The 26,312-nt window shown below is 53.3% G+C and overlaps 4 protein-coding genes across 4 annotated transcripts; 3 read left to right on the plus strand and 1 right to left on the minus strand.

Moving 5' to 3' along the window:
- Positions 1 to 539: 539 nt before the first annotated feature.
- CABS01_09183 (NAD-specific glutamate dehydrogenase) lies at positions 540 to 3,905 on the minus strand (the record flags this gene model as incomplete). The annotated part of the gene is made up of 3 exons (XM_060542540.1): positions 540 to 573; positions 629 to 3,548; positions 3,608 to 3,905. The coding sequence occupies 3 exons, from the start codon at positions 3,903 to 3,905 to the stop codon at positions 540 to 542; spliced, it is 3,252 nt and encodes a 1,083-aa protein (XP_060400821.1).
- A 5,059-nt stretch (positions 3,906 to 8,964) lies between these two features.
- Positions 8,965 to 9,525, plus strand: CABS01_09184 (uncharacterized protein; the record flags this gene model as incomplete). The annotated part of the gene is made up of 1 exon (XM_060542541.1): positions 8,965 to 9,525. One exon carries the CDS (start codon positions 8,965 to 8,967, stop codon positions 9,523 to 9,525), a length of 561 nt encoding a protein of 186 aa, XP_060400822.1.
- Positions 9,526 to 13,637: 4,112 nt separating this feature from the next.
- On the plus strand, positions 13,638 to 15,259 carry CABS01_09185 (kynureninase; the record flags this gene model as incomplete). Its single annotated transcript, XM_060542542.1, has 3 exons — positions 13,638 to 13,773; positions 13,916 to 14,283; positions 14,342 to 15,259. 3 exons carry the CDS (start codon positions 13,638 to 13,640, stop codon positions 15,257 to 15,259), a joined length of 1,422 nt encoding a protein of 473 aa, XP_060400823.1.
- A 1,567-nt stretch (positions 15,260 to 16,826) lies between these two features.
- CABS01_09186 (uncharacterized protein) lies at positions 16,827 to 19,392 on the plus strand (the record flags this gene model as incomplete). Its single annotated transcript, XM_060542543.1, has 4 exons — positions 16,827 to 18,044; positions 18,147 to 18,489; positions 18,660 to 18,700; positions 18,868 to 19,392. The coding sequence occupies 4 exons, from the start codon at positions 16,827 to 16,829 to the stop codon at positions 19,390 to 19,392; spliced, it is 2,127 nt and encodes a 708-aa protein (XP_060400824.1).
- Between the last annotated feature and the right edge of the window lie 6,920 nt (positions 19,393 to 26,312).

A 26,312-nucleotide genomic window follows, 5' to 3' on the forward strand; every position in this document is an offset into this window, starting at 1 on the left:
AAGGTCTTCCGTGGACTACCATCCCGTACGGGAAAACGTGCCATCAATCATCGGCACGTTTGTGAGGCCGATCGAACCCACATCACGTCTACCGAAAGGCGGCTTCACGATATCAACTCGCGCCCCTACAAGCAGTAGTGCCATGGATGCAGGATGGAAAGCTCAAACATATGCAAGCTGAGCCTGAGAAGTAAATTCATGAGGATCAAGATAAGGAGAAAACACCAAACTGAGGTTAAAAAGTCTCATTGAATAACTGCTGTGATCTTCTCGACCATCAGGTTCAAACCATCTGATAACCATGCCCGATAACTCCTATTAGTATGCAATTCATCCACCATCTAAGCGTGGACTATGATCCTTTGCTCAATCTTTTACTGCCGTGTCATGATGTTCCTTTTTCTCTCTGTCTTTTCTTTCGCACCACCCATGCGTGTATATGCCAGGAAGCACGAAATCACTTATCCAATTCTCCAATACCCATTTATCATGCAGGGAAAACAGAAACACGCCTGATTGAGAAACACTCGAGAAAAAGATTACTGCTTGACGCTCGCCATACGCTTGGCCATGCTAAGTAGAAGGTTAGAATCATGTTCAATGGATTGAAGGGCGCAGGAAAACTTACAAGTCGTAGAAAGCAAACTGGCTAGGCTGGCTGCCAAACTGGTAGACGAACCTCGAGGCGAGGTAGCTGCCGAAGATGGCGCGCAAGTAGGAGTCGGGGACGCGCTCGATGATAGTGTCGAGACCAATCTTCTCCAGAAGAAGGTTGGGGAGGGCGTCCTGGAGGACCGAGCGACGGATGGCTTCGTTCTTCCAGAGATCGGAGTGCTGGAGCTCCTCGTCCAAGGTGGTGATGGCGTTGGACAGGTTGTCAGAGAGGGTGCTGCGGGCAACACCGGTCTGCTCGTGTTCGCGCCAGATGGCCTCGAACTCGAGGCGGGCGTTCTCCTGAATCTTTGCCTGGACTGACTTGACGTAGTCCTTGTAGAATTGAGGAGCCTGGCCCTTGGCGTCGTGGCACATATGCTTGACAAAGTTCTCGTCGTCGAACGAGAGCGAAGCAAGAACCTCCAAGGAGGAAGACGTGACACCGCCCTTGTTGGCACTGGCATCCTTGTACAGGATACAGCCAGCCTCTTCCAAGCGAAGTTTGGCATCCTGAGTGATGAAGAGATTGGCGCCCTCAACCAGGTAGGGAATGGTCGACTTGCCGTCCTTGATGATCTTGTTAACCGAAATCAAGTCAATGGACTCGGGGCGACCACCGCAGGGAACGAAGGAGTCGGTGAGACCAGTATCGCGCAAGTGGTAGGTGTTGCGGAAAGATGTGCCGTTGGAGATAAACTCTCCAGTGGGCAGGTTGATGTTGTTGTCATCAACCAGCACGCGGTATCCATCCTTGGACAACTTAGACATGTCGAAGTTGACAATCATGGATCGTGACTTGGCAAGACGGAGAAGCTCCTGCTTGTCAAGTCCGTTGGGGTCAACGAGAACACCAGATCCGTCAACGATGGAAGTGTACTTCTCGGTGCTGAGAAGGATCTCGTTGCTGCCCAAGTCACCATCGGGACCGCCGGTCTGCATCTTCTTCACAGTCGAGGGATCGAGGTTGAGCTTGCGGTAGATACCGTTGACGTATTCACGGACAGACAGGGTCGTCATGCCGTAAGTGTCGTGGGGAATACCGCCCAACTTGGGCGACTTGCCAGTGAAGAATGACTTCCACCAGGGTGCGCCGCGGGCGCGAGCATGCTCAGTAGCCCAGTCGACGAGCTCTGCCGTGTTCTCATCGGGTCCCATGAAGATGATCTCCTCCTTGCCGTACAGGTCCACAAGCGGGTTCTTGATGCCGGGAGTCTGGGCAGGGAGCAGAAGGTCGAGAATACTGTCAATGTACTTCTCAAAGGCCTCCTCGGCGCGGTCTTGCATCTTGGGGTCAAGAAGGATGACACCCTTGGAACCGCCTTCGGGAATGTCCTTGTTCTTGCGCTGCTGGGTGCTGGCCAGGCCGTAGTTCTCGTCAAACAGGTTGCGGGCGTTGATGCCGTAAGCCTCCTTGCTGCGGGACTTGACGATGCGAATACCACCGCGGGCAATATCCTTGAAGCGCAGGTGGAAACCGCGCGACTCGGCGCCGATGACGAGGAACATGCCGTAGAGGCGCTTGGGGTATTCGATCTCAGGCAAGAAAGAGGGGTCCAGGCGGAAACTCAGGGCAACCTTGGTGGGAGTGAAGTAGTTGGTCTTGAGAATGGCGTTGTTGAAGACCCGGAAGGCGGTCATGACCATCTCCTCGTGCTCGTTGGAAACATCGCGAGTGATGCGCTCCTTGAGCTTGGCATCGGACAAGACCTCAATGGCCGGGGTAGGGGCGATGAAGTGACGGTCAAAGTCGGGTCCGACGGCAAGATGGACCGAGGCAAAAGAAGCGTAGAGGGCGCGAACAAGGCCCGGGTACGATTGGATGATCTCCAGAATGTAGTCGGGAGTGAAAGTCTCCGTCCTCAGACGGCGCTTCAGCTTGGACAGAAGTGCTGTGTGAGCCTGGTTCTTAGGGTCCAGGATTTCTGATAGGGAGATGTACTCAGAACCCAAACGGTTCAGGAAGTGCTGAATGAAAACCCAGACGCAGTGGCCGTAAACGGTCTCTTGCAGACTCAGCTCACCGGCAGTGAAGAGAGAGTGCAGCTTGTTCTGGGGAATACAGTACAGCAGGGAGATCTCCTTGGTGATCTGGTGGATCGACTGGTCCAACGATGGGAAGTTGCCCTCGATGTTCATAGCGGGACGAAGGTAGATACTCATGACCGTGATACCGTTGGCAAATTGCTCCACGTACTTTCTGGAGCTGGTGACGCCGTAGTAGTGGTACAGGTCACTGAGAGCCGAGAACAGGCCACGGGCAGTACGAGAGCGGAAGGCAATGACCAAGCGCTTCTCAGGAGAGCCCTCAATGTCGAAGACCTCAATGACGGGGCCAGTTCTATTGACCGCGAGATCAATGATCTCCTGGTAGATCTGCTTGGTGTTGTTGGTGGCCTTCTGCAAGAAACCGTTGTCGGCAATAACCTCCAAACGAGTCTCGTGAGGGTCCGTTGTCTCGGGGCTCTGCTTGAAGAGACATTGGTAGACGAAGTAGCAGCGCAGGGTGGCCTTAGAGGTTGGTGATGCGCCCAGAACTCCAGGAGAGCGGAAGGTCTCTACACGGAACTTGGTCTTGCCAACATGGTCGAGATACTTTGCCTCGAGGCGCTGTTCGTAGCGGGGTCCAGCAATGGACGTCCTGCCGGGCTCGCTCGTGTCGATGTAAATGGCATGATCATGCGCCTCCATGTCAAGTCTGATCTCCTCGCGCTTGTCCTCGCGGGCGAAAGCGGCCACCTTGGCGGCGTACAGAGATGTGATTTGGCTGGCAATGACCTCGGGAACTTCAATCTTGAAGTAGACATCGTCGATGCCGAGCTCGTCGTAGAACCATGTGACTTGCTCCTCAATCAGAGCTTCTGGGATCCATCCGTTGTTCTTGATGAGCTCCTTGACTAGTTTTGCGCGTGTTAGTGACATCCTAGACTTGGTTCCTGGACGATAACAAACTCACCCTGCTCCATCTGCTCTTGCTTGCCAACAAAAGTCGGCGCAATGTAGCCAACTGTTGCTGACCTCAAAACCCTGTGGCCGTTGCCATTTGAGCGAGAAGCCATGGGCAAGCTGAAATGTGTTGGCTGGGGAGAGGGGCCACGGCTGCTCTCTGCTGAGTCGGCCTGAACCTGGCCCAGCATCTTGTTACGAGGAGGGGCGGCGGTCGCCATGATGTCGGTGATTTCTTCGAGGGGGTCTGGCTCTGAAGAATACCTATCCATGGTAGGGAGGTCAGTATTGATTGACAAGGCCAACATTGTGGCGAGTAGCGAATCAACAAGATGGCAAGAAGAAGTAGCGTGATTATGGCGGGAGACGGTTTGTGGTGAAGAGGGAGAGGAAGACGAGTGTCAGGATGGGCGTCCCCAGGGTCTTCTAAGTATGTTGACGGGGACAACGAGGCATCGCAGCAACCAGGAAAAGTTACATGATGATTGTGAGTCAATGTCAGACTGCTGGCAGGACAGCTTTGTCGAGCGCCCGTTACGTTTGATTGCGACGACCGGGACCGTCAATGGATCGTGGGGATCTAGAGCAGGCTTTCTTGCTCTGGACAATGCGGTCTGGGAATTGGACAGGGCCCGCAAGGTATAACAGAAGTGCTGTGTTGTGGAAATGGGATCGCGCGCAAAGGTAGGAATCGAGAGAGCAACGGGAGCATTGAAGCTTCACCGCCGTAGGCTCGTGCAATGGGTGGACTGATAAGGGATGGGCAGGGGGAGCCAACGAGAGGTGAAAGGGCATGGGAATTTGGAGTTGGGGGAGGTGAACTCGGGCGGGCGTACCTTGCGTCTTCGGTAGACTAGCGCGATGCTGATCCGATTCAGATATACGGGATCAGGTAGGAAAGCAGATGCAGAGCTAACAATGGGCTCGGATAGCTGCTTCTTGCCGACTGTTGGTCGGTTGGTCGGTATAGGGGTATAGGGAAAAGATAGAGGATGAGAGACACGATGTCTGGTTCCGGGGAGGAGTGCAGATATCGATACGCGGGGCGTGGTGTTTGTTATGTAGGACGTGGAATCTAGTGTAGGTGAAGCCGAGGTGAGTGACTGATGTCAAAGTCTCGGAGAGGTGATCCGGCGGGGCACTTTGACGGTAAGGTGCTTGGCCTGAGCTTTGTTGTTGACGGTTGTGGTGGTGGTGGTGATGGTGAGTGATAGAGGAGCCGTGGGTTGTCTCACAAGCCAATGGCAAGAACAGGCTGTTTTTGACAGATGAAGACGGGACGAAAGGAGGCAGCGGATGATAAGAAGGGGGGCGTGGGCGTGGCAGGAAAGGTTCGAGGACGAAGTATCTCAAAACCTAGAAGAGGCCGATATATACGTGTTTTCCTGTGTAAAGAGGAAAGCAACCGCGGGCAGAGCGAGAGGGAGTTTCCTTGTAAGCGCGACTAGTGGTCAGCAGGACGTCCCGTATTGGAATTGTGGAAGCTATTGCCCATGACTTGTTGTAATATGGAAGGCCAGGGCAAATCTTATTCAGCTTTTCAGGTACGGGGGGAGCAATGTACCTTTTTTCTTCTCTTGTGTTTGTTACAACCCCGAGAGTGAGAGAGAAGAAGAGGGTGATGGAGAATGCGTCAATTGACGTAAAGGTGGATGATGGGAATCCCGGGCAACACAGCCATCCGACCGGCTTGGGGTCAATTCGCTGGTAGCTGGTACCTTTTTGGTGAGTTTTGCTCAAGCCCCAGGGGGTGAAGAAGTGAAATCGAGGACCGGGTTTGGGTCGATCGGTTACGTCTGGGTCAGAGGTTCTGGCCTTGGTTGGAATGCCGGTGGGGTTGCGACCTGCGGCCAAGAGGGGCCTGGAATCTTTCTCGCTGGATTCGAGAAGGAAGTGATGGCAATTCAGAGTGAGAGAAGTTGTCTCGTCAGATCCAGATCCTGGTTCAGCAAAGATACCAGAAATTCAGTCTGTGACTTGGTGAGATGTGGATGTGGCAACACCGAGGGGCGGGTTTCTGAGAGAGATAAGGGACCCTGAACTGAGTGAGAGTTAGCGCTCCCGTATCGACTCGTTTTTTGCTGCCTTCAGCTGAAAATAGCAGCAAGGCGGGCGGACAAGGTCGTAGCAGCCGTGGCCACAGGGCTGTGAACGGGCCTGGGGTGGTGGAAATTTGAAAGGCACAAGCAAGAGGGCAGCAATTGGGGGAGACACAACAGAACACCACGCCGCCGGGCCGGTTGCTGAGAGAGCTGGCTGACGGCTGTTGGCTGGGCTGTGTACTACAGGTGTGTGGCTGACGCGAGATAGGGAGCCCATAGGCGGACACGGTGAGGGACGCAATTTGGGATTGGTGAAGAGAATGACGGGAGAGCTGCGTGTGTATGTTGTTTACCTTTGTGGTGGCTCAGAGATTGAGAGATAAGGCAGGTCTTATTTGGCCAGTAGGAACGAAGCCAGAGCGTGAGGGAGGGATGTAGGCAAAGAGTAACAGCAAGCGGGTAAATGCTGCTTGTTGGGTGAAGTTGTCTAACCTCGAGCTTTAGTTGAGGCTCTTGAAAGGGGGAGGAGGAGACGAGGATGAAGATGAGGATGAGGAAAAAGCAAAGTCGATCAGGAACTGAGAAACTCACGATCCAAGAGGCCCGGCTCAAAGCTTTATACTCACAGGTACTTGATGACTTGACAACAACGACGACGACGGCGACGAATGCTCTTCTGACTGCAAGAAATCAATGCCGGCCATTCTTTTCCCAGTCGAACTTTTTTCTCTCTTCTAATTCCCTTCTACAAGAGTACGTCTATCCAAGTCCCTTCTTCCATGTACACACACACCCCCCTTGACCGGGCAGGTGACTCGCAAAAGACGGGAGACGTTGTGAAGGAAATTTTGCATATTTTCCACCCTCCAGGGCCTCCAGGGGAAGCACGTCGACATGCATCCTTGCAGCTCTCGCCCTTTCGAACGAAGCTCCCGTGGCTTCTCGTCCAGTGTCTACTACGAGTTGGATCACGATGATGACTTCACCCGCAGCACAAATGGCGAACTATTACCAAACAGAAACCGGGCTAAGCCGTTTCGGGTAGGCAGCAGACTCCAATTAGCCTTGCTGATTGGATCACAGGCTTACAGCTCGAGGGAAGAGAGAGGCGGGAAGGTACCTACTCCTTCTCAAGTTTCTCCAAGTATGTAGGTACGGAGTAAGGTAGGTACTACTGCGTAAGTATTGCGGTACCTGGCGGCGAAGGCGGCGCGGCGGTGGTGGTGTTGGCGAGTGCGACCGTCCCGGGCCTGGGTCCGCCTGTACGCCTGGAGTAGAGGTACAGGAGAAAAGGGTACTTGCTTCATCCTCATCGCTGCCGTATGCCCCATCGTACCTGACGGCGTAAGGCGACATTTTTGGCTGGGAAGCTGGGGCGGAAGCTGAAGCAGTGAGGCCTGGGAGCTGCCACATGGGGCACATCACATGCGCCAATGGAGGGGCACTTGGGGCACCAAGGAACCACCAAGGCCTCAAACATCCACTGGGAAGACCACGATGCCCTCCAACGGTACGTATCCAACGGTACGTAGATACTTCTTCCCATCAGATGTATCCGTACTTCCCTGTGCCGTTCTCTCTCGGTTATTCTCTCTGCAAAAAGGCATCGTGGGAAAGACCGAAAGCAGGTACAAGAGACTTGCCAGTGTACGTATCTGCAATTCTCCTTACATGTCACGGCTATTCGAGGCTCTTCAATCCACACAGCAGCGGTACACTTTCCAGTTTTTTCTTGCATTTTTTTCTCTCGCATCCTCTATTCGTAAGGATACCTTGCCAGGTACCTCTTTTCATTCGAGGTCCAAGTGTCGGAGCGGGCACCCGACGTCTCTTCAAACCTCATATCATACTTTTCTGTGTTCCCCAACATGACCGGCCCGGTTGGATTGGGACTTGGGAGAGGGCACGAAAGGATGAAGCAGAGAAGAGCGCATTACAGAACCCATCTAAGATGAGCCATCTCGGATGCCAGGTCCAAAATGACAAGTCAAAGCAGCCAAACCCGATGGCGATAGCCTTCAACAAGGCATAAGGTCTTACTCACCGCAGGCAAATGTGTCAAAATCGGTATTGCCCAGCAGAGCCACACGTCCGGGCGGCCGGTCTCTCAGCGCGCGGCCTTGGATCCCGTGAGCTCTCGCAAAAGAGCATTCCATGGGCCGTCCTGTGCGTACCCGGTTTACCCGCCGACCTGCTGCTTGCTGTGTTGTCAACTTGCTTCTGCTGTTGCATTGCACTCTCTAATCTCGTCAGTCACCTTCCCATTATCAAGACGCCCCGAGAGTTCGGCACTGGTAGCCGCCGTTCTATGTACAGACGAAACGACATGTACCCTCGAGATGATGTCTTTTTGCGTTTCTTTCCCAACAAAGCACAGGACTCGTTACGAAAAGACCGGTGACGGTAAGCGAAGGTACCTCTGTACTTTGGACAAGAAAGCAGATTACTCTAAAGAATACTATCTATCACGCAGCGGGTAAAGAAACCCGTTTGAAAATTTGAACAAATCGTGAGTACTCTGTACCTCCTCTTTTTTTACCGCTTATTCGCGTTGCAGCTCAAAACGCCCGCTTGTCAGGCGCCGGCCTTGCTTCGAGACGACTTCCCAGCCATTGCCCCTCTAAAGCCCCAGAAAAAAGAACCAACTTCGTCGTACCTTGCTCCATTGTAAGTGGTTTCCGATCATGTACCATGCTAGATACCCACGATACCTACTTTCGCAATACTAATGTATCTCATCCAAAGAGGTGTCATGTATCTTCTCATGTACACATACGACATTTACCTCTTTGTTGTGTACGTAGTCGTCGTACCTCCCCTTGTGAATCACGGCATGATAACAACAAGTCCCCCGGCCGGCAACAGCTCAGACCTCATAACAAAAATATGGACACTAATAGCAACAGCCATGTTCGTCCAAAGACTGACTATCAATCGCAACTGGATACGGACACAGGAACCGGGTTATCTAATTCCCCCAGAGAAAACAACACCAGTCTCCCGCTCTTCCCTTCCGGCGACCTCGTCAGGAACCGAGACTCTCTGTTTTCCACATTTCTCTTACCCCAGATCTTCTGCACAACTACACAGATCAACCAGCTCAGCCCTCCTTTTACACACGCACGCCCAGGAAGGCCCCCCAACAACAGTCTAGACCAGGACAAGAAGTAAAGCCCCTGGGTCCAAGATCCGAGGGAGAATCAGTCAAGCCTGCAAAAAGATCACGGGACGGCAACAATGTTGGGGATGGCCCTTGACCCTTTCAGCCCCGAGTGGCCCGGGAGCGCGGCGGCTGATGTCTCCCTTTCCCCACAGCCGCTCTAGCATGGCTGTTGTTTGTTCCATCTGCCAACCGACGGGACCGGGCCCCCGAATCGTCGAGTTTCCATTACCCCCAGATTACTTGATCGTGCAGCCCGCGCCAGCGCCAGTTGCGACCCCGAGATGGCCACGGGACAGTCCGACCTGGCCCCATTGGGGAAGTTGGGAAGGACTCTGGATGATGGGAAACCTAGTTCGTTTGGACAATGCCCCGTTCCCTCTGACTCTTGCAGCTTGCGCTTCCTCTGCTTCTGCTCTACCCCAGCTTTTCGGTACCGTACCTTGGATGGTGTTCACAACTCACGATACTCTCACTCCCTTTTCGAGTCTCGACTTGCGTAACAACACAGTCTATTCCACAGAATCTAGCCACCCCAGGCCGGGGCCCCGACGATCCAAATTGATGCCCCGCGATCCCGCATCGCCATTACCAAATGGAAAAGCCGTTGTAAAACACTGCCGGTCTCCAGAGGTCCTGAACCCAAGACTCCTCTCGTCACGCGGTCTGACAAGGCCTTTTGTTTCGTCCAAATTCGATTCTTCCCTCCTCCTTCCGGGAAAGTAACAAGCACTGCGCTGTTCCCCCTTCCTGCATACTAATATACCATGTGGATGTTATGGGGTAAGAGTTTGGGGAAACTTGACAGGAAGCCTGGAATGGACGGATTGTCCAAGTCTGAATTTTCAGGACTGATTCTGTGGATTCGATGCTCAGTCACGTAGTTGTGAAGGTTGAGATGTGAACCATGTCCCCATTGGAAGGGTCAAGAGACACGATGTGTCACGATCTTTCTCTCACCGTCCCTTACCCCGATTCACCTTTTCAGTCCACCGACTCCTAGACTTCACACCTCAAGGTGTGGAACACATACACGCACGCACGCACGCACACGTCCACATTCCCGCTGCCAAAAAGAGGGGGGTTGAGTCCCGGAGACCGCTTTACCCCAACAACGCCTCTAGTCGCTATTGACAGGAGTGAAGAGATCGTGACTCCAATAGCACAGCCACAAGGGGATGGAAAACTCGGATCGTCACTTGCCAAGGTGCCTTTCCCCAGATTTTTGCCAGGTCCCGTTCTCCTTTCTGCATTCCCCATTCCCCAGGGAAAGCTCGGGGCAAGTCAGCCGTCACGAGTCTCTAGCTCGACCACGGACCAAGGAAAGGAAAAAAAAAAAAAACGAGAAAGGTCACGATGCGACTTTTCGTTATTTAATTTCCTTCGCCGCGCCAGGTGGCCCGTCAAGCCCGGTTCGGGGGTTCCAGGTCAATGGCACCATTCCAGCCCCAGGTCACGATGGAGAGAGAAAGACCTCACCTCTGTTTTGGGTCTGGGGGTGTGTAGAGAGGCAGTTAATGACACATAGAAACGAGGATTAATTAGTGGTTCTGGTTTATTTCCAGACAACCAAACCACGAAATCACAATACAATAAAGTCTTTTTTTCGATGCTGGGGGTGTCGTTGTGTTTGCCGCTTGACTTTTTCACTGACCCCTTGCTTCTTGTCGTAATGTTTACAAAAGCTGTTGCAATAATTGCGGCATCGTGCAAAAACTCACTGCCGGCCGCCACGAACATGTACGAGTACGTAAGAAATATTTCCGACCGGGTTCCTGACCTATGCGTCCAGTCCCCCCCTCTTCTCTTGCTCTTTCTTTCTTTCTTCGCTTGTTAGTTGATTGGATATACACAACGGGAAGAAAAACGAGAGGCCTCCTCTATTGTGCATATCGACGGGCGCATCGAGCCGCGTATATTCATTCCGATCCGGCAAGGTACCGCGATCAGATGGCCCTGTTTTTCGAGTTTTCGAGCGTGTTGCTCTGGCAGGTAAAAAAAAAAAGTTTGAGTTGAGCCGCTGGAGAGAAAATGGCTCTTCCCAATTGAGTAAACCCAGAGGCATTATTGGGCGGGATCTTCACGCCGTTTACGCCCGCCGTGAGGGGAGGCCTCTTGGATTGTTATCTAGGACTCGGAATAGCATTGGCTGGGGAAGACCAGCCATCGTGGTACCGGTGACCCGTCACGGAGAGAACATGAAATAGAACAAGTTGGTAGCCAAGCAGAGCCTCCCCCTACTCTATACACACGACTTTGGGCGATCACGTCGGAGGGTCGGGGTCTCCACCCGAAACTGTCCCAACGTCAAGTCAGACTCCGGCCAAGAGAACCCGCGGAGTGTATTGTTAGGTGCAGCGGCTTTCCTGTCCTCGTAGGAGAGCGCCAATCAACCCTAGTCATGTCGTGTCCCTGAATCTGCGACATTCCGTTCCCAAATTCCATCTTTAGTAATTGGTTACAGAGGTTTCGATGGAAAAAGAGGTACAATGCAGAACACCCGCCGGGGAAAAGCGTCATCTTCCTTCCATTGTCAGTCCCCTCTTTCCCTCCTACCTTTTGCAGAGCTTTATTTCATCGGGGTAAGGTAATCGGTCGATTGTGAGAAAAGTCACCAAAGCGGCGTCTACTTCCATAACTCTACGTAGGTATGGCTTCAGTCCTCCATAGCCAGCCCATACCAGCCCGTCGTCCCCCCCCCCCCCCCCCCCCCCCCCCCCCCCCCCCCCCCCCCCCCCCCCCCAACCACCCCCCGCGCCCCAGGGGACACCCCCACCACGCGGAAGCAGCCAGCCCCCCCGGGGCAGCGGGGGAGGAGCTGCAACAGCGCGCCGTGTGCGGCCGGGCGCCCTCTTTCCCCCCCCGCCCCCACACCCTTTCGACCACTCCGCAGAGAAAACTTGCATGAGGCTAAGGGGAGAACCCGAAAGTGCGAGGATCATCCGACCACCCGGGCGAGCAAGGGGAAACTTTCCAAGATGTTCGGGTTGGGCACCCGGTGCTTATCTTTCCATGGCTCTGGGAAGACTTGCTTAATTCTGGGAAACCACAGAGAGTAGTTCCGTGTCACAACAGATGATAACGAAGAGAGAAAGAAAGAAAAGCGTGGCTTGAATTCGAAACGGGCCTCCTCGGGCCTAGGCTGGCCAGACTTGCTTCAGGATCTGCAAGGAAAGTAAGCCCGGTCAGTCTGCTGCTGCTGTGTATGAATACTTCGTACATTGATATCCCGCCTAGCGCCCGCAGCTGCCGAAAAACCCCGTGCCGTGATTCCTTCCGTGGAACATGGAATTCCGTCGGAGGAGGGCGAGAGTGGCAGCATACTTCCCACCATCCATTTCCCGTCACAGAGTCACCTTGTCCTCCGCATCACCCGCCGTGGATCCCCGGACGCTCACGGGGAGGAGGGGGTGACGGACTCGTCTTCTGGCTCCGTCCGACCCCGTGCTACCTACCTGGCCTTCCACCTCCCACCCTCTCCATCTAGTCGTACATAGTAAAGACTCGTATGTATTCTGTTGGGCCCATTCATGTGGTCCTCCTTTCCCCCAAAAGGACTCCATCTGGATGGAGTGTAAGACTAGTCCATCAGGTACCGCCATCCACGAGAAACAGAAAAAAACTTGGAGGGGCGAGACAAAGAACGCAAGCCCGCCGCCGCCGTCCGTACCTGATTTACCTTGAGCCTCGAGGCTCAAGGTACCGACCAGGCCCTGTCTGGGCCCAAACGATCTCGTGTGCCCCCCCAGACTCGCGGATTGCGGAGGGTCGTTGCCAAGGGACGAGTCAGCAAAACCCCGCATGTGGCCAGTCTATGGGGTAATGAGGGGGTAATACCGGGGTTTTGAGGGGGTAATGAAAACTCCCATATTTCGTAATCCGAGGCGTTTAGCTCGAGCACGTTATTGTTGTTTTTGATGATGATGGAATGGAACAGAAGTTTTTTTTCTTTCTTTGATTGTCACGATGCAGGTTTTTGACATTTTGAAACTTGTGAGATATATGCCGGTACAAGTAAGTGTACATTGACACAGTTAGACAAAGTATAGGGTACTTGGGCAAGGTACATGTCAAGGATCGAAGGAAAGTACCTTGATTTAATCGAATTCACATCTTTGACTTCGGCATCACGATACATCACCAAGTTTTTTCAAGGTCCACTAAACCACAAGTTTTTGGAGAAAAAGAGGATCCTCTGCCCCTCTGATGCTGGAATGGTGATTTCTCCATCGTCTCACCTCTTCCTCCCTCTCTCCAACTGTTTTACATGGTGGGAACACCTGATGCTCCCTTGGTCTCTGAGTGGGCAGCTCCATCCCAAGTTCAGGTACCTATCCACACAGTCATCCAACTTCAAGTGGTTGTGGTCGTGGTGATGGTCACTCGGTGGTCACAAAAGATGCAAGGTGGTGGTGAACGTTGCCAGCTGCACGGCGTGGCCCCGCCAGCCGGAGCTCCATCCGAACCCCTCATTGGAGGAGGGGCGCACGCGCGGGAATTATTCAATGGAGCATCATGACTTCACTCGTGTTTTTGGTTGGAAAACACTGCTGACCTCACTACCTCTGATCCAACGTGCATCATCTTGTAAGCCGTAAACGCAGGATATCGAGGCCAGCTCATTGAATTCAAGGATCTTGACACACACGATCAAGGGTTACTGCGACACTGCTATTCAAGGTGAACCCGAGAGAGAGTAGATCCCAAGACACATTGACGGCCATTTCGATTTCCCCACCCCCCGCTTCAATCCCTCTCTCGAACCTCAAGCCAAGGTCGGAGCAAGAGGTTGTCCTACCTCATCTTAGTCAAAGGTCATCCACACTATCTCACCCGATATGGACCCTCTCCTCGACGCTTCCATCAGGCAACGCGCCGAGGCCCTGGATCAGGAAGATGCGCTGAGGCACACGCGGGACGAGTTCGTCATCCCCACGAAACAAGACATCACCAGCAAGACCCTTGCCAAGAAAGGTCAGCAATTGGAGGCATCATTCTACTTCATCAGGAGACACCTAGCTCCCTTCATTCTCACTCTCCCTAACTCATTCACATGCTACTCCTCACCCTCAATGCCTCTAGACTCTAGATTTTGGAGCTAACATCCTTCACCAAGGAAAAGATGACGGCTCTGCCACACCAGAGGCCGGTCAGCAGAAATGCACCTACCTCTGCGGCAACTCTCTCGGTCTGCAGCCTAAGCGCACCGCCGAGAGGATACAGCAGTATCTGTCCACCTGGGCGATGCAGGGTGTCCAGGGACATTTCAAGCCTTTGGAAGACTCCCCGTTGCCGACATGGCTCGACGTAGACGCCAGGGCGGCCAAGATGATGGCCCCCATTGTTGGCGCTGAGGAATCCGAGGTTGCCGTGATGCAGACTTTGACGGCAAACCTCCATCTTCTCATGTCGGCCTTCTACAAGCCCAAGAAGGACGGCAGGCATAAGATAATCCTGGAGAGCAAGGCCTTTCCGAGTGACCATGTAAGTCAGCTCTTTTCCGCAAACTTAGACAAGGGAATGGCACTGACAGCTCATACAGTTCGTCGTGGAGACCCAAATCAGACACCATGATCTCTCCCCGTCAACGTCAATGGTCTGCATTGAGCCCCCCTCAACCGCCGTAGAACCAACCCTCGCAACCCAACACATCCTCTCCATCATCGAGGCCCACGCCGCAGACACGGCTCTCATCCTCTTGCCCGGTATCCAGTACTACACCGGCCAGCTCCTCGACATCTCCACCATCACCGCCTTCGCGCACAAGCACGCCATCCCCATTATCTGGGATCTCGCCCACGCCGTCGGCAACGTCCCGCTGCACCTCCACGACTGGGACGTCGACGCCGCGGCCTGGTGTACCTACAAGTACCTCAACGGCGGGCCGGGCTGCATCGGCGGCGCGTTCGTCAACGCGCGGCACACGGCCGTCACCACCTCTGTCGAGGACGCCGACTCCGAGAAGGGCTACGTGAACCGTTTCGGAGGCTGGTGGGGCAACGACAAGAGCTCGCGCTTCGTGATGGCGACAAAGTTTCACCCGGCGGCCGGGGCGGCCGGCTTCCAGCTGAGTAACCCGAGCGTGCTCGACATCACGTCGCTGTGCGCTTCGCTCGAGGTGTTTGAGCTCGCGGGCGGGATGGCGCCGCTGCGCGAGAAGTCGAAGCGGCTGACGGCGTTCCTGGAGGTGCTGCTCCAGAACTGGCTCGGTTCCGATATTTTCAGCATCATTACGCCGTCGGGGAGCGAGGAGCGCGGAGCGCAGTTGAGCTTGAAGCTCGCGGATGGGCTGTTGGATGGTGTGATGGAGTACTTTGAGGAGGTTGGGGTGGTCATTGACGAGAGGAAGCCCAATGTCATCAGAGTCGCGCCGGCGCCGTTGTATAATACGTTTGTGGACTGTGTTGATTTTGTTGAGCACTTTGGCAAGGCTTTGCAAAGGGCCAGCAAGACAGCGTAGTGGTTAGACTCGTGTCAAAGATATCCAAAATCAGACTTTCCACAGAGAATATAGGAAAGACTCGACAGAGTCAAATTGTTCGAAGATCATACCTCGACGGTTCCCAGGTCAGCCACCCTGACCCGCGCCTTGCCTTTCCCAGCCACATCACAAACCTTCTCATCCGATACCTCTTCTGCCTATACCGCCCTGAATACACAACAACAAGCCTTCATTTACCCCCTCAACCCAATTCCTGTCACCAGCGCAGCAGGCGCCCCTTAGGCCGGGGGTCAGGTCAAACTGTGGTGTGGTGGTGGAACGGTTCATGGTCAACAATCAAAACGCCAACCAGCCTACTCGACGACAGGCTTAGCGAGTTCGAGTCCCGGCATGAGCACCAGAGATGTAGCCCCCAGTTCAGCACCGGGGGGGTGAACTCTTTTGGTTTTTTGAACTCATGAACGATTAGTCATTATTGCTGTTGATATGTCACGAGTCTTGAGGGATGTATTATCATAATTATTAGAGCGCTGCTCTCGAGCACTAGAGTGAAGAAGCACTCGCTCAATGCTTCGTCCGCTGTTTCTTTCTCTTCATAAATTGACTGACTACGCTCCTATGTTGCCAAGTAGGTGAGAGCTTCTACTTCTGTATATGGCCTTAGACGCCAGGAATTGAGGCTTGAAACAGTAGACACCATTCCAGGAATGCCTTACTCGAGAGAAGACGATATCGGGGGCCATTCTGGGGAAGAATAACTCCCATCTTGAGGTTCAGCTACATACTTAATCAAAAAAGAAAAAAAAAAAGAAGAAGAAGATACTCAGATATCTTCGTGAACGGCCTACTCCTTCTCGGGGTCATCAATAAGATAAGCAGAGAACAACCCCACAGACCCCTCTGATCCAAGGAATCCACCTGCTCTTCTCCCTTTGACACTATTCACGTTCCTTCTGAGAGCCACCTCATGCCCCTTTACCCATTTGCTCCTTCTTGACCATCTCACCTTTGGGTACCCGAGGCACTCTGCTCCTTCCATCTGAACCTTTGACGAGAAACGCGTACGCGTGACCGCCTCACGTGGACGCGAGGTCGTTGATGAGGCGGTGGTTACCTCAGAAACGGCTCAGGAGGGCGGTCAGAAGGAGGTTGGAGGGATGTTTATTACCTCAGGGCGGACCGATCCTTCTCACTTCGTCCGCTCTTCATCTCTACGCCTTCCTCACCGCGGAAATTGTTTACCTTTTCATCCTTCCATCACCACATCACATTGCTCAGAGACCCGCGCAAATATCACCAACCTCCAACTTCCACGCAGCATATTCTCTTACCATTCTTACTTGCGCAGTGCTCAGGGAATCATTCCTCGAGTCTGATCTTGTATTTTTGGTGTTTTGGAGTGTCGCCTTTTTGGTCTTTTCTTGCCATTCTTCCTTATCCCAAGTTTGAAACATTGTCGCGCCTGCGCGATCGCGTCTATCTTGAGCACCAACTTTCCGCGCCGAATCCCCAAACAACGAGCTTACTTCCAGAGCACACGAGAGATACCATCATCGGAAATCTGCTCGCTGAGTGGTTGTTCAGTATGGAAGACAACTTCACTCACCACGCTCCTGTGGTGTCTCGTCGGTCATCAGGCCAACAGCAGAAGCCTCTTCGACATCCTGCCGAGCCAAGATACACGTCTCTTCCACCCCTTCGACCTAGAAATTTCACACCGCGTCACTATTCTATCTCACAGGGTAGTTCATCGCGTGAGCGCGGTGCAGAGGCCGAGTATTCTCTACATCGCACCAACTCCATCCAGCCATCGCCAGCTTCTCAGTCAGCCTCTGAGGGGTTCAATAGCTCTTCGGCAGCTTATCAGCAAATTCCAAGAACTCCATTCCCTGAACCTCCGGCCATGGCTTCTTCACTCGGTCCGATTCAGTCGCAATCGCACTTTCCGTCAGCTATCGATCACGATAGGCATAGCATTCTGGGACCACACCCTCCTCCCAATGCTCAATGCACAGCTGGCCGGAACGCATCTTCTCTACCATCAACCGAGTTCTCTAGAAGCTATCGAGAGAATCCTTCGGAATATAGTTGCCGGAAGGCTTCTACCGTGTCGAGTCTACACGCTACAGCCAAACCCAGGGCAACATCCCAGGCTGCCGACAGCCTGTTCGTCGATCAAGGTGGTTTGCATCGCGGTAACCCACTGCTTGATAACCCGACTGCACACCTTCACGCACCTTCTTCACCTTTGAGAATTCCGTCGCCTGCCAACGGCGACCATATTGGACACCTGAGATTTCTAGATAAGCTGCAGAGTCGGGCTTTCAAAAGTGGCTTCTTCCCTGACACCGAAGAACGCGAGAGCCGTGGAAGTACCTCCAAAAAGCCTACAACTACAGCTGCCTCAGCCGACGGCCTCCAGGAGGGGATTGCAGCAATCAAAGTTTCTGGCTTCATTCTTGAAGATGAAGACGAAGAATTCCAAACTTCTTCCAGCACGGGTAGACAGAAAAATACACAAATAGCAGCTAGCAAGGCCAAGACTACTTCCCGGCCTCGCACATCATCGTTATCCTCGACTCTAGTCGGTCATGATATCGAATCTCAAGGCCTTCCCAAGAAGCAATTGAAGAATACTGATGCAACACGCCTGAATTTGGACACCACCCACAACACCGGCAAAAAGGAAGATGTGGCTACCGCAAAAAAACCGACTGTACCAAAAAGCTTCAGTCTGCTGTCCAACATGATGGCCAAGGCGCCCAAGCCTTCCATCAGAATTGTTACCGTTCCGAAGCATGAAGTCAAGCCTATCCGTCGAGCCCGACGTCAGGATGATACCTCTTCAAAGACCTAGAACGATTTGAAAGGGAACACTCAGTCGACGACAACGAAGGGGTCGAAGCGAATCCGGGATGATCTTGCACCCGACCAGTCGTTTCCGGCTCCAGCCACCAAGAAGCAGAGAGTGGAAACTCCTGCGAAGACCTCATCAACCGCAAAGGCGTCTTTTGCTACACGGGGTCGGTCTCTCCGCACAACACCAAGCCAGAAGCCGAAAGTGTTGAATCAGCGTAGAATGGACCCCGACACGTTGGGCTTGGTGGCCATCAAGACTTTGCCAGGCCCTTTGTACGAACCCGAACAACCCCTTTCTGGGTTCGCCAATAGCAAGTACGAAGGTGGATACGACAGTGACGACTCTTTTGCTTCTCTTAGCAAGAATGCTCCAACTGGCTTAACAACGGGTAGGCCTAGAAGCCATACACTCCCCAACTCCAAGACAGGACGTACACCCAACTATGGTAAATCACCGACGTTAAACTTGCTCCGTTCTAGAAGTGAGTACAGCACAGTTTTCATGATTGCTCGATTATGAGTTTACACAAGCTGACCTTCTCACAGGAAGCGACTCTAGTGCCCGTGGTCCTGCCCCAGCCCAACCTACCACTGAACGTAGTAGAAACGATCACTCGATTACTGATCGCAATTGTCCCATATCAAAGGGTGAAGGAATGGATCGCCATCGCCAGAAGGACCGGCAGACATGTAGCTCCCACACGCATAGTCGTATAGGACGAGCACAATTGCAACTGGGAAACAATCCCCACACATCCGAAAGACAGCTTGTCGAGGGACTTCGATCTCCCGGTGGTTGGCATACGCCTGTCTCCAAGAGAAGCGCCTCGTCTATTCTCAGCCCGAAGTCAAATGAGGATCAGGAGACAGAGAAGAAGCGCAGACGAGACCAAACGGCGCCGCCTCGCACTGAAGTGAACAAGCATGGAGTGACTCGGGGTTCTGAACGAGTGATGTCGTCTCACGGAAACCACGTTCGGCCTCGGTCGGCAGTGCTCGAACATATCATCACCATCGCGAACAGATCGGGCGACATGTCTGTGGCTAACACTAGCGACGCAAAAACGCGAGTTGCAGATGAGAGGCAAACCCCTGAGGCATATGCCGAAAGCGTGGAGGACCACGTCAAGATTCTACACCGAGAAATGGGACCTATGAAGAAGCAGAGAATGAAAGGATTGGCCAAATTGGGCACACAGAGGAAGATGAAGAAAGAGCATCACGACGATTCTTCAGCTCTTTCGGGCGCCACAGCCCCGAGCAAGCGAGCAAGCTTTCTTCCAAAGTTGTGATTCACGAACGATGTGTCTCTCATGGGTCTCCATGATGTATTGCAGCCTCAAACTTGCTTCCACAGGATGTCTGAAGCTCTGGAATTGATAGGCTGGGGGGATCAGGGCGGAGATCAAGCCCTGTGATGGTGTTGTTGGATGACGGTCGTGGACAGATTGCATGAATTACACCACACGCTGTGGGATTGCCTATGGGTTGGACTGTTGGAATAGGGAAGAAGTGTATCAGTATGGGCTCTGTGGGTGTGTTGGCAATAGGCTATGAGTGCGTGTCACTATTTCCAGGTTGAGAAAACAGGTTTAGCATCCCATAACGAGAACCAGACGTGAGTGTGACCCAGTATCCGATCTGCCAACATGGGAATAAGACTACGTGAAGTGATTTGAAGAGACAGCTGAGTTGGAGCATGTCACGTTGCCCTTAGTACCCCTATTTCTATGTCAAGATTCCATATTCTTGAATGAAGTCTCCCGTCGGCAGGGTGCTGCGACAATGCAATTTCTCGATTACACAGGGCAAGGCATACAAATCCGTCTCTACAGTTGGCTTCCATTCTTACATGGCGGCAGACTTTTTTCAAAGCCCACAATTTGCAACTTTGGCCAAGCATGTCGTCTCAATAACCGGAGCAAACACGTGTGCTCGGTGCAACGAAAAGGTACGGTATACTCACAAACAAGGAGCTTATACGGATTCTCGACTAGCAACTTCAAGTTGGAGAGGAAATGTTGTCACTGCGGAAAGCGACCGGCCGAGTGCCAAAACGATATCAAGACTTGCTCGGTGATGGGCAAGCAGGCGGGCTACCCCAACACGATCTGCAAGAATGAACTGCCGGCTGTCCTTCTGCTTACATGGCGCGCCTGCTGCGAATTAAGGCTGAAATAGCCTCTTGGCTCTCAAGGCAATGGTCTCAGTTAGAGTTTAGACAAAGCTCGGTAGCAACCGGTGCGCGAACTAGTCCAGTTTGTTCGCATTCGCTCTACAGAGACGTGGGGGGTTTAGCAGAGCAGAGAAGCCCGATGTGCAGCGATGAAGCCCGACACGCAGCTCTGGTGCGACGACGAGGACGGTCGGGGATAACGCGGAACCCAAGGTGAGATGAGGTCGGTTCGGAGCTCGGATGGGCGGGTAATCTGGATGGTACGCAAGGTTCTCCCAATCTGGAGAGTGTCCGTACGGTTCTCTAAAGATGTTTCCCCCCCAAACGAGATCAAGCCAGCTCCTGAAAAGAAACAAGAGGCATCGAGATCTTGAGATGACAGAGCGCGCACGCACATGAGATGTCAAGGTTTACTTTGAGCACCTGGGAAACCCGGGAAGTGGTAGATACTTGGTTGGTAGGTTCGGATTCTGTGGGCGATGTCGGCACGGACGCTCTAGCTTCGGGAAGCAACTCAAGTCCGTGGTCAAGAGGGGTCGCTCGGAATGATGGCGGATGATTTGCGGTTGAGCTGCGATCTGCGAGCTTAAACACAAAGAGGCGGCAAACAGAAAAAGAAAAGGGGCACTGGAGGAGGGACTCGGCCGAGCGAGCCGTCGTTCGGATCCTATTAATGTAGTGTAAGCCTGGCGTAGGGGAGCGGCGGGCGTCAGATCGGAGAGGCTCTAGCGTCGAAGTCTATCTGGGGTGGGATTTTCGACAAGAGAGGGAACCTGTAGAAGAGATGGGCAGTTGTCCTTGCCTCTTCCGGAGTAAGCAACGAGGCAGTTCTTCCATATTAGGTTTGGATGTGCGTTCGGCCGTGGTTCAGTGCGACGGGTGACCGGTTGATGGATGTTTGCTGACGGGGTCTCGGACTCTTGGGAAATGATGATGGGACTTGTTTTCTCAGGAGGGCACTGCGATTGGGTCCCGGAGAAAGTTCCGGATGCTTCGTGTATGAATAGTGAGTTTTCCAATGCTGAGAGGCATCACATTATGAGCCATGAATGGACGGACGGGGACGGTGTCAGTGAGTTTTTTTGAGATGAACGATAAGATCTGGCGTGTCGGTCTTCCTCACTCTGTCTCGAAAGCAATGTGAGACGGAAGAGGTTGCGTCTCATATCTAATACCAGACAATAATGGGCGAGGTGTCAAGAGGTCGTGCAATGCTCCGGGATAATGTAGCATACACTAGGGTCGATGGTGACATGAACGCCAGGATAGAGGTGTTGTCGGTTTGGGATAGCGCTGTTTATACGAGATGGTCCGAGAGGTTCGATGTGGGCGCTCTCAAGAATCAAACGACAGAGAGAAACTTCCGCGGACTTTCTGAGAGAATGCCAAATGTGACAACCGGAAGGCTGGGTCCTAGGTCTATCTTCGCGGCCCAATTCGGTGTTTATCCTCTCGGTAGCGCGTCTACTGGCGCGAAACGTTTGCCATGCGCGGATTGGTGACACCGCACCGCAAGAGCTAGCCTCGACGCGACACAGGTTCGCGATAGACGAATGTGGATGTTCTCTAGCGTCCTGTCCGGATGGATCGGCAGAGAGCCTGAAACTCACACGTCAAGCGGAGTGTCATTGGGGGCCGTTTGATATCCCTCTCTCCATTGTGTCGTGACTGGACCAATATTCCTGTGAAGTGGGATGCAGTTAAGTCACATTCTTGAATGTTATTCATCAAAGCTGGATGTTTCAGCAGAGGATAAGTGGCCAGGTAAGGAGGAAATTTGGACGATGTTGAGGAAACAACGGGGTGGCTGTGCCGCGGTACAGAGTTGCGATGAACAATGTTGGATGGGTAGCCGTACTCTGTACACAGAGAGTAAGGACGACGGCCAGACGGCCAGAGAGGTCAAAGGACGAGGAGAGGACGAGTCGAGAGCCCAGAGGGAGCCGAGGATGATCGACGCAGGGCTCAATCTGACGGGTGCTCTTATCGGGGCCTTGGTCGATTCGCCTTCCCTCGCTGGCAGCCTCGCTGAGGCTAATCTGCGTAGCCCTGTAGGGAATTCTGGTTTTAAAATTGGGGGTCCAAGGGACTGCAAATGGTAGCTTGGACGTGATGACAGCAGGTTTGCTATAGAGTGCCAAGACGGCGGCCTTGGACCTAAGTTGACAAGCTTGGAAGCTTCAGCGGCGGCGGGTGGGTGCTTATCCATAATGTTAAATGATGGAAGGCCCCCAAGATGATTAGTCGCGCATATTGATATCGCTGGCTGGGCCTTTCGATATGACGGCGACGACGTCTCTGTTGTCTAAAATGCCTCATTTGCGTGCTGGTACAAGGCTACCCGTACCCATCGTCATGAGTCAAATGGAGCAGCTGGGGAAGTGTGGGAACTGATTGCAAGGCGTTGAACGCGTAGACTGTGGGCGATGGAGGCCTAGACTGACGGAACCCCATCCGGTATGCACAATGGAAACGTAAGGCATTCGTAGAGCGCCATTTGTTCCGTTTGGACAGTAAGAAAGCCGGTACCCGGACGCTTTTGATGTCACTTGTCCAGTCAATTCGGGCTCATTGGACACGGCAAGCTGAGTGCTGTATTCGTACAGTAGAAGGTAGAGTTGTGACTAGGGCGATAGCATAGGCGGCTTGCTAGGTTCAGCGTCCAGTCGGGCAATTTTCTTTGCCAATTGGATTTGGGGGTAGCCGAACGTAGAGCTATGGATGGAGCAGCTAAGGAGAATACTGGGTCGATTAAGCAACGTTTTACAAGGTGAGGTCGTGTAGATGAGGTAGCTGGCGTGTTTCTGGGAGAGAGTTTGCATATTGACGCTTGCCGGTATCAACCCTGAAGAGGCGGTTTGGGCGAATGAAAGGTGCGGGGGGCTGGACGGTCGGGACACTCTGCCGTGAAGCAGGTTTAGGTCGGGAACCCCTTCCCACGATGTGTGGCACGCGGTTGGCCGAGGTTCCTGGGATGTTTGAGGTTAGCAGAGATGTTAAGGTCAGGCAAGCCAGGACGGCGGTTCGTCACTCGTGTGTCTCGACGGAGGGGAAGGTGATCCAGGTCATTCCATACAGACTGGAAGACAAGAGCGGGCAGTGGTTGGGATTGAGCAATGTGGTTGGTGGAGGACTTGACGGTGCTTGGACGGTAAAGCAAAGAAGAAACGGCAAAAGCATCTGATAATGACTTCACCGCATGGCTCTCGCTGCGGGTTCCTGACTCTCAGTGCTCGGCCCTGGTGTTTGTGTTTGTCTGTCGAGGTTAAAGTCAAAGTAAGGAGGTACTCACCCCGTTGCCGTCGGGTATTCGTACGGGATACTTGAGCTACCTCAAGGTAAGGTACCTCAAGATTGAGATAGGATGTAGGTACATAGGCGCGTCGCTTACCCTGGCGAGAAATCAGATTGTATTTGACATGAAGGTCGTCATTTCAAAGGGGAAAGGCGCGATAAGGCAAGATACTACGGGGTATCGAATGGTCATATTTCTTCCTTGCTGCTATGAGAGTCTGGGAGACCAGCCTGAGAGGTGACTTCCCTCTCTGATATCTCTCATATTCCGGAAGTTACGGTGGCAGGGCATCACGGCGTTCTGGAGGGGTGGACGGTGGACCTTGGACTGAACGGGAAACGGGAAACGGGAGAGTCGAGGAGGATAATCCACTTGTCACTTAGCGATTGGTAACGGCTGGGCTGCTCGGTCCCAATTACCGACAGAGAGGGGCAGCGTGCCAATGTTGCACCGGTTAGCAGATATCGGGACCGTTTTTCATTTTGCATGCCGTCAAAAATTGGAAAAATCTCTTGTTTACCTGGGGTTGTTTTCCCCCTTTGTCAAGTTATTCCGTTGTTTACTTTGATTAACCTGGTCATCGTTGGGTAGCACAAGTTCATGGGGGAGATGAGGAACGCAGATGGCGCGGCTTCTGGAACATGCCACTGATGTTTGATGCAGCGGGAGGGAAAAACTCGTCAGCCTCTTTTGGGCACTACTAGGTACCATGCACACAATATGCAGTGTGCGGAGACTGTTTCTGAGAGAGAAGCAAGGAACTGGTGGAAGCTGGGAGAGACATGTGCTGTTGATAAGGTAGGTTGAGCTTCAGCTTCAGCTTCATAGCCGGGGCTTGCATATTAATTGCTATGGGCGACTGTGTGTGGTATATGTCAGGCAAGCCAGGGCATGCTTTGTTGAAGGTGTCAGGGATTCAGATGCCAACGTTGAAGCAAAGGCTGATACTTGGATGTAAGAAAGAATCAATCGTACCTAATCACCTAAGAAACTTGGCGGGGAGGCGGGCAGACGGCAAAGAGTCATCTTCAAGCAATAGAAGCAATTGGATGTTGTGGATGTCGTGGATGGCGCAGGGATGACCCCCTTGGGCGCTAACAGACTCTTGTGGCCGCGGCAATGGGCCGAACAAGGCGGCACGGCGCATATGGAGTATCTCAGTACTCAGTATGATGGTGGTGATGCATCATCATCTCGCAACCAGCCGGGAGACCATTTTTGACGTCGGCATCTGCATGTCACTACCGCCCACTGGCCCTGGTGACCCGTGAGTGTGCCAGGTCACTTGCGCCCATCATTTTGTCGCTTTGCATATGCAATGTCAAGGGGGAAAAAGAAACGAAAACACCATCTGCCATCGGTGCCATGGGCCGTGGATCCAACCATGGATGTATGTCTCTTACCTTGCTCTTTCTCTAGGCCTCAATTGTACCAATCGTCCATTGCCTCAACTACCTTAGGCCGCCTAGACTGAGACGTACGGCTTTAGGTACCAAGCAGATTACAATCCGAAAAGAGGAAGCTGCTTGCTTTTCATGGGTTTCCTGCCCGCCTTCTTGTCTCCTTGTCCTGGCCACGCTTCTCTGTCCGGGACATACACAGTACTACTACGTATGTAAGTACCATTACAGGCAAGGCCCAGTATCTTTGCCATGTACTGTGTAAGGTGCTAAGGTAAGGGCCGGGCTGGCACAGGCAACAGGGCGCACCTCTCACTGGATGGCGGGCAGAAGTACTGCTGGGGGCTGTCCTGGATCGCGCCCACACCTGCGGCTCCACTACCGTAAGGTAAGGTACCCAACTGGGACGTGGACCAGGCCACTGAACGCCGCACGGGGAAACGACCCAGCATTTTCTCGAGGCACCTTCCATTACCAACGGCGGACACAGCCTCCCAAAGGTACCTTACCATGGAAGGCACCAGACCAGGCTTAGGAGCACATCACAAGAACTACTTTTGCTCCAGCGGATTCCCGCACCAAATCCCTTGTACTCCTCATGTTTGGTCCTTAGGTACCTTGCCTAGGTACCTACCTAAGGTAGGTAATCCCCCCTCCCCCTCAAGCAGTGGAACACGCACCCGCTGCCCTCACTGCCCTGCCGTTACCTACCTTACCTAACTGCAGTCTTCTGCTGTTGGCTCTTCGGCCTGCCAGACGCTTTCCTCCACCTTTTCGCCTGAGCCCGAACCCGAACGACGATCCCATCTTGGAACCGACTCGTCCCTCTTACTCCTGCAGTCTACGACCTTAGCCTGCCCAAGTAGCGTGTCTCCCCATTGAGCCTCTTTCGCTGTTGCGCATCTCAACTCCCACCTTCTCTCTCCTTTGACATCGCCATCCTCACCTCAACTCGTCGGACAGAAACGCCGACCTGCTGCCCCAGGAACCGATGCTCGCGATCCCGACCCTGTCAGCCCAGTCCTGTGTGCTGCTTCTGCTTCCACACTTCCAATCTCTTCTGCAACGGGCCCCCGCAGCCGCCGCCACGACCTCCTCACGCTGAGGGCACCGCCGGCGCTTCTTGACACCAAGACCCCGATTCGCCTTCCAGCCTGCCCTCTCCTATTCTCGATTCGACTCGACTTGCCGCGCCTTGCTTTCTCTCTCTCTGATTGCCGCCTGCCGTTCCGACTTTTACTATCGTCGCCTCGCCACCCCTCTCCAACGTGCTATCGCACCTCTACCTCCACCCTTTCTCCTCTCCTCTGTCACTGAGCCGCCGATCAAACGCTGCCAGTC

Source organism: Colletotrichum abscissum (assembly GCF_030869225.1).
Source record: "Colletotrichum abscissum strain IMI 504890 chromosome Unknown Scaffold_21.1, whole genome shotgun sequence".
In the NCBI taxonomy this organism is placed as follows: Eukaryota; Fungi; Ascomycota; class Sordariomycetes; order Glomerellales; family Glomerellaceae; genus Colletotrichum; species Colletotrichum abscissum.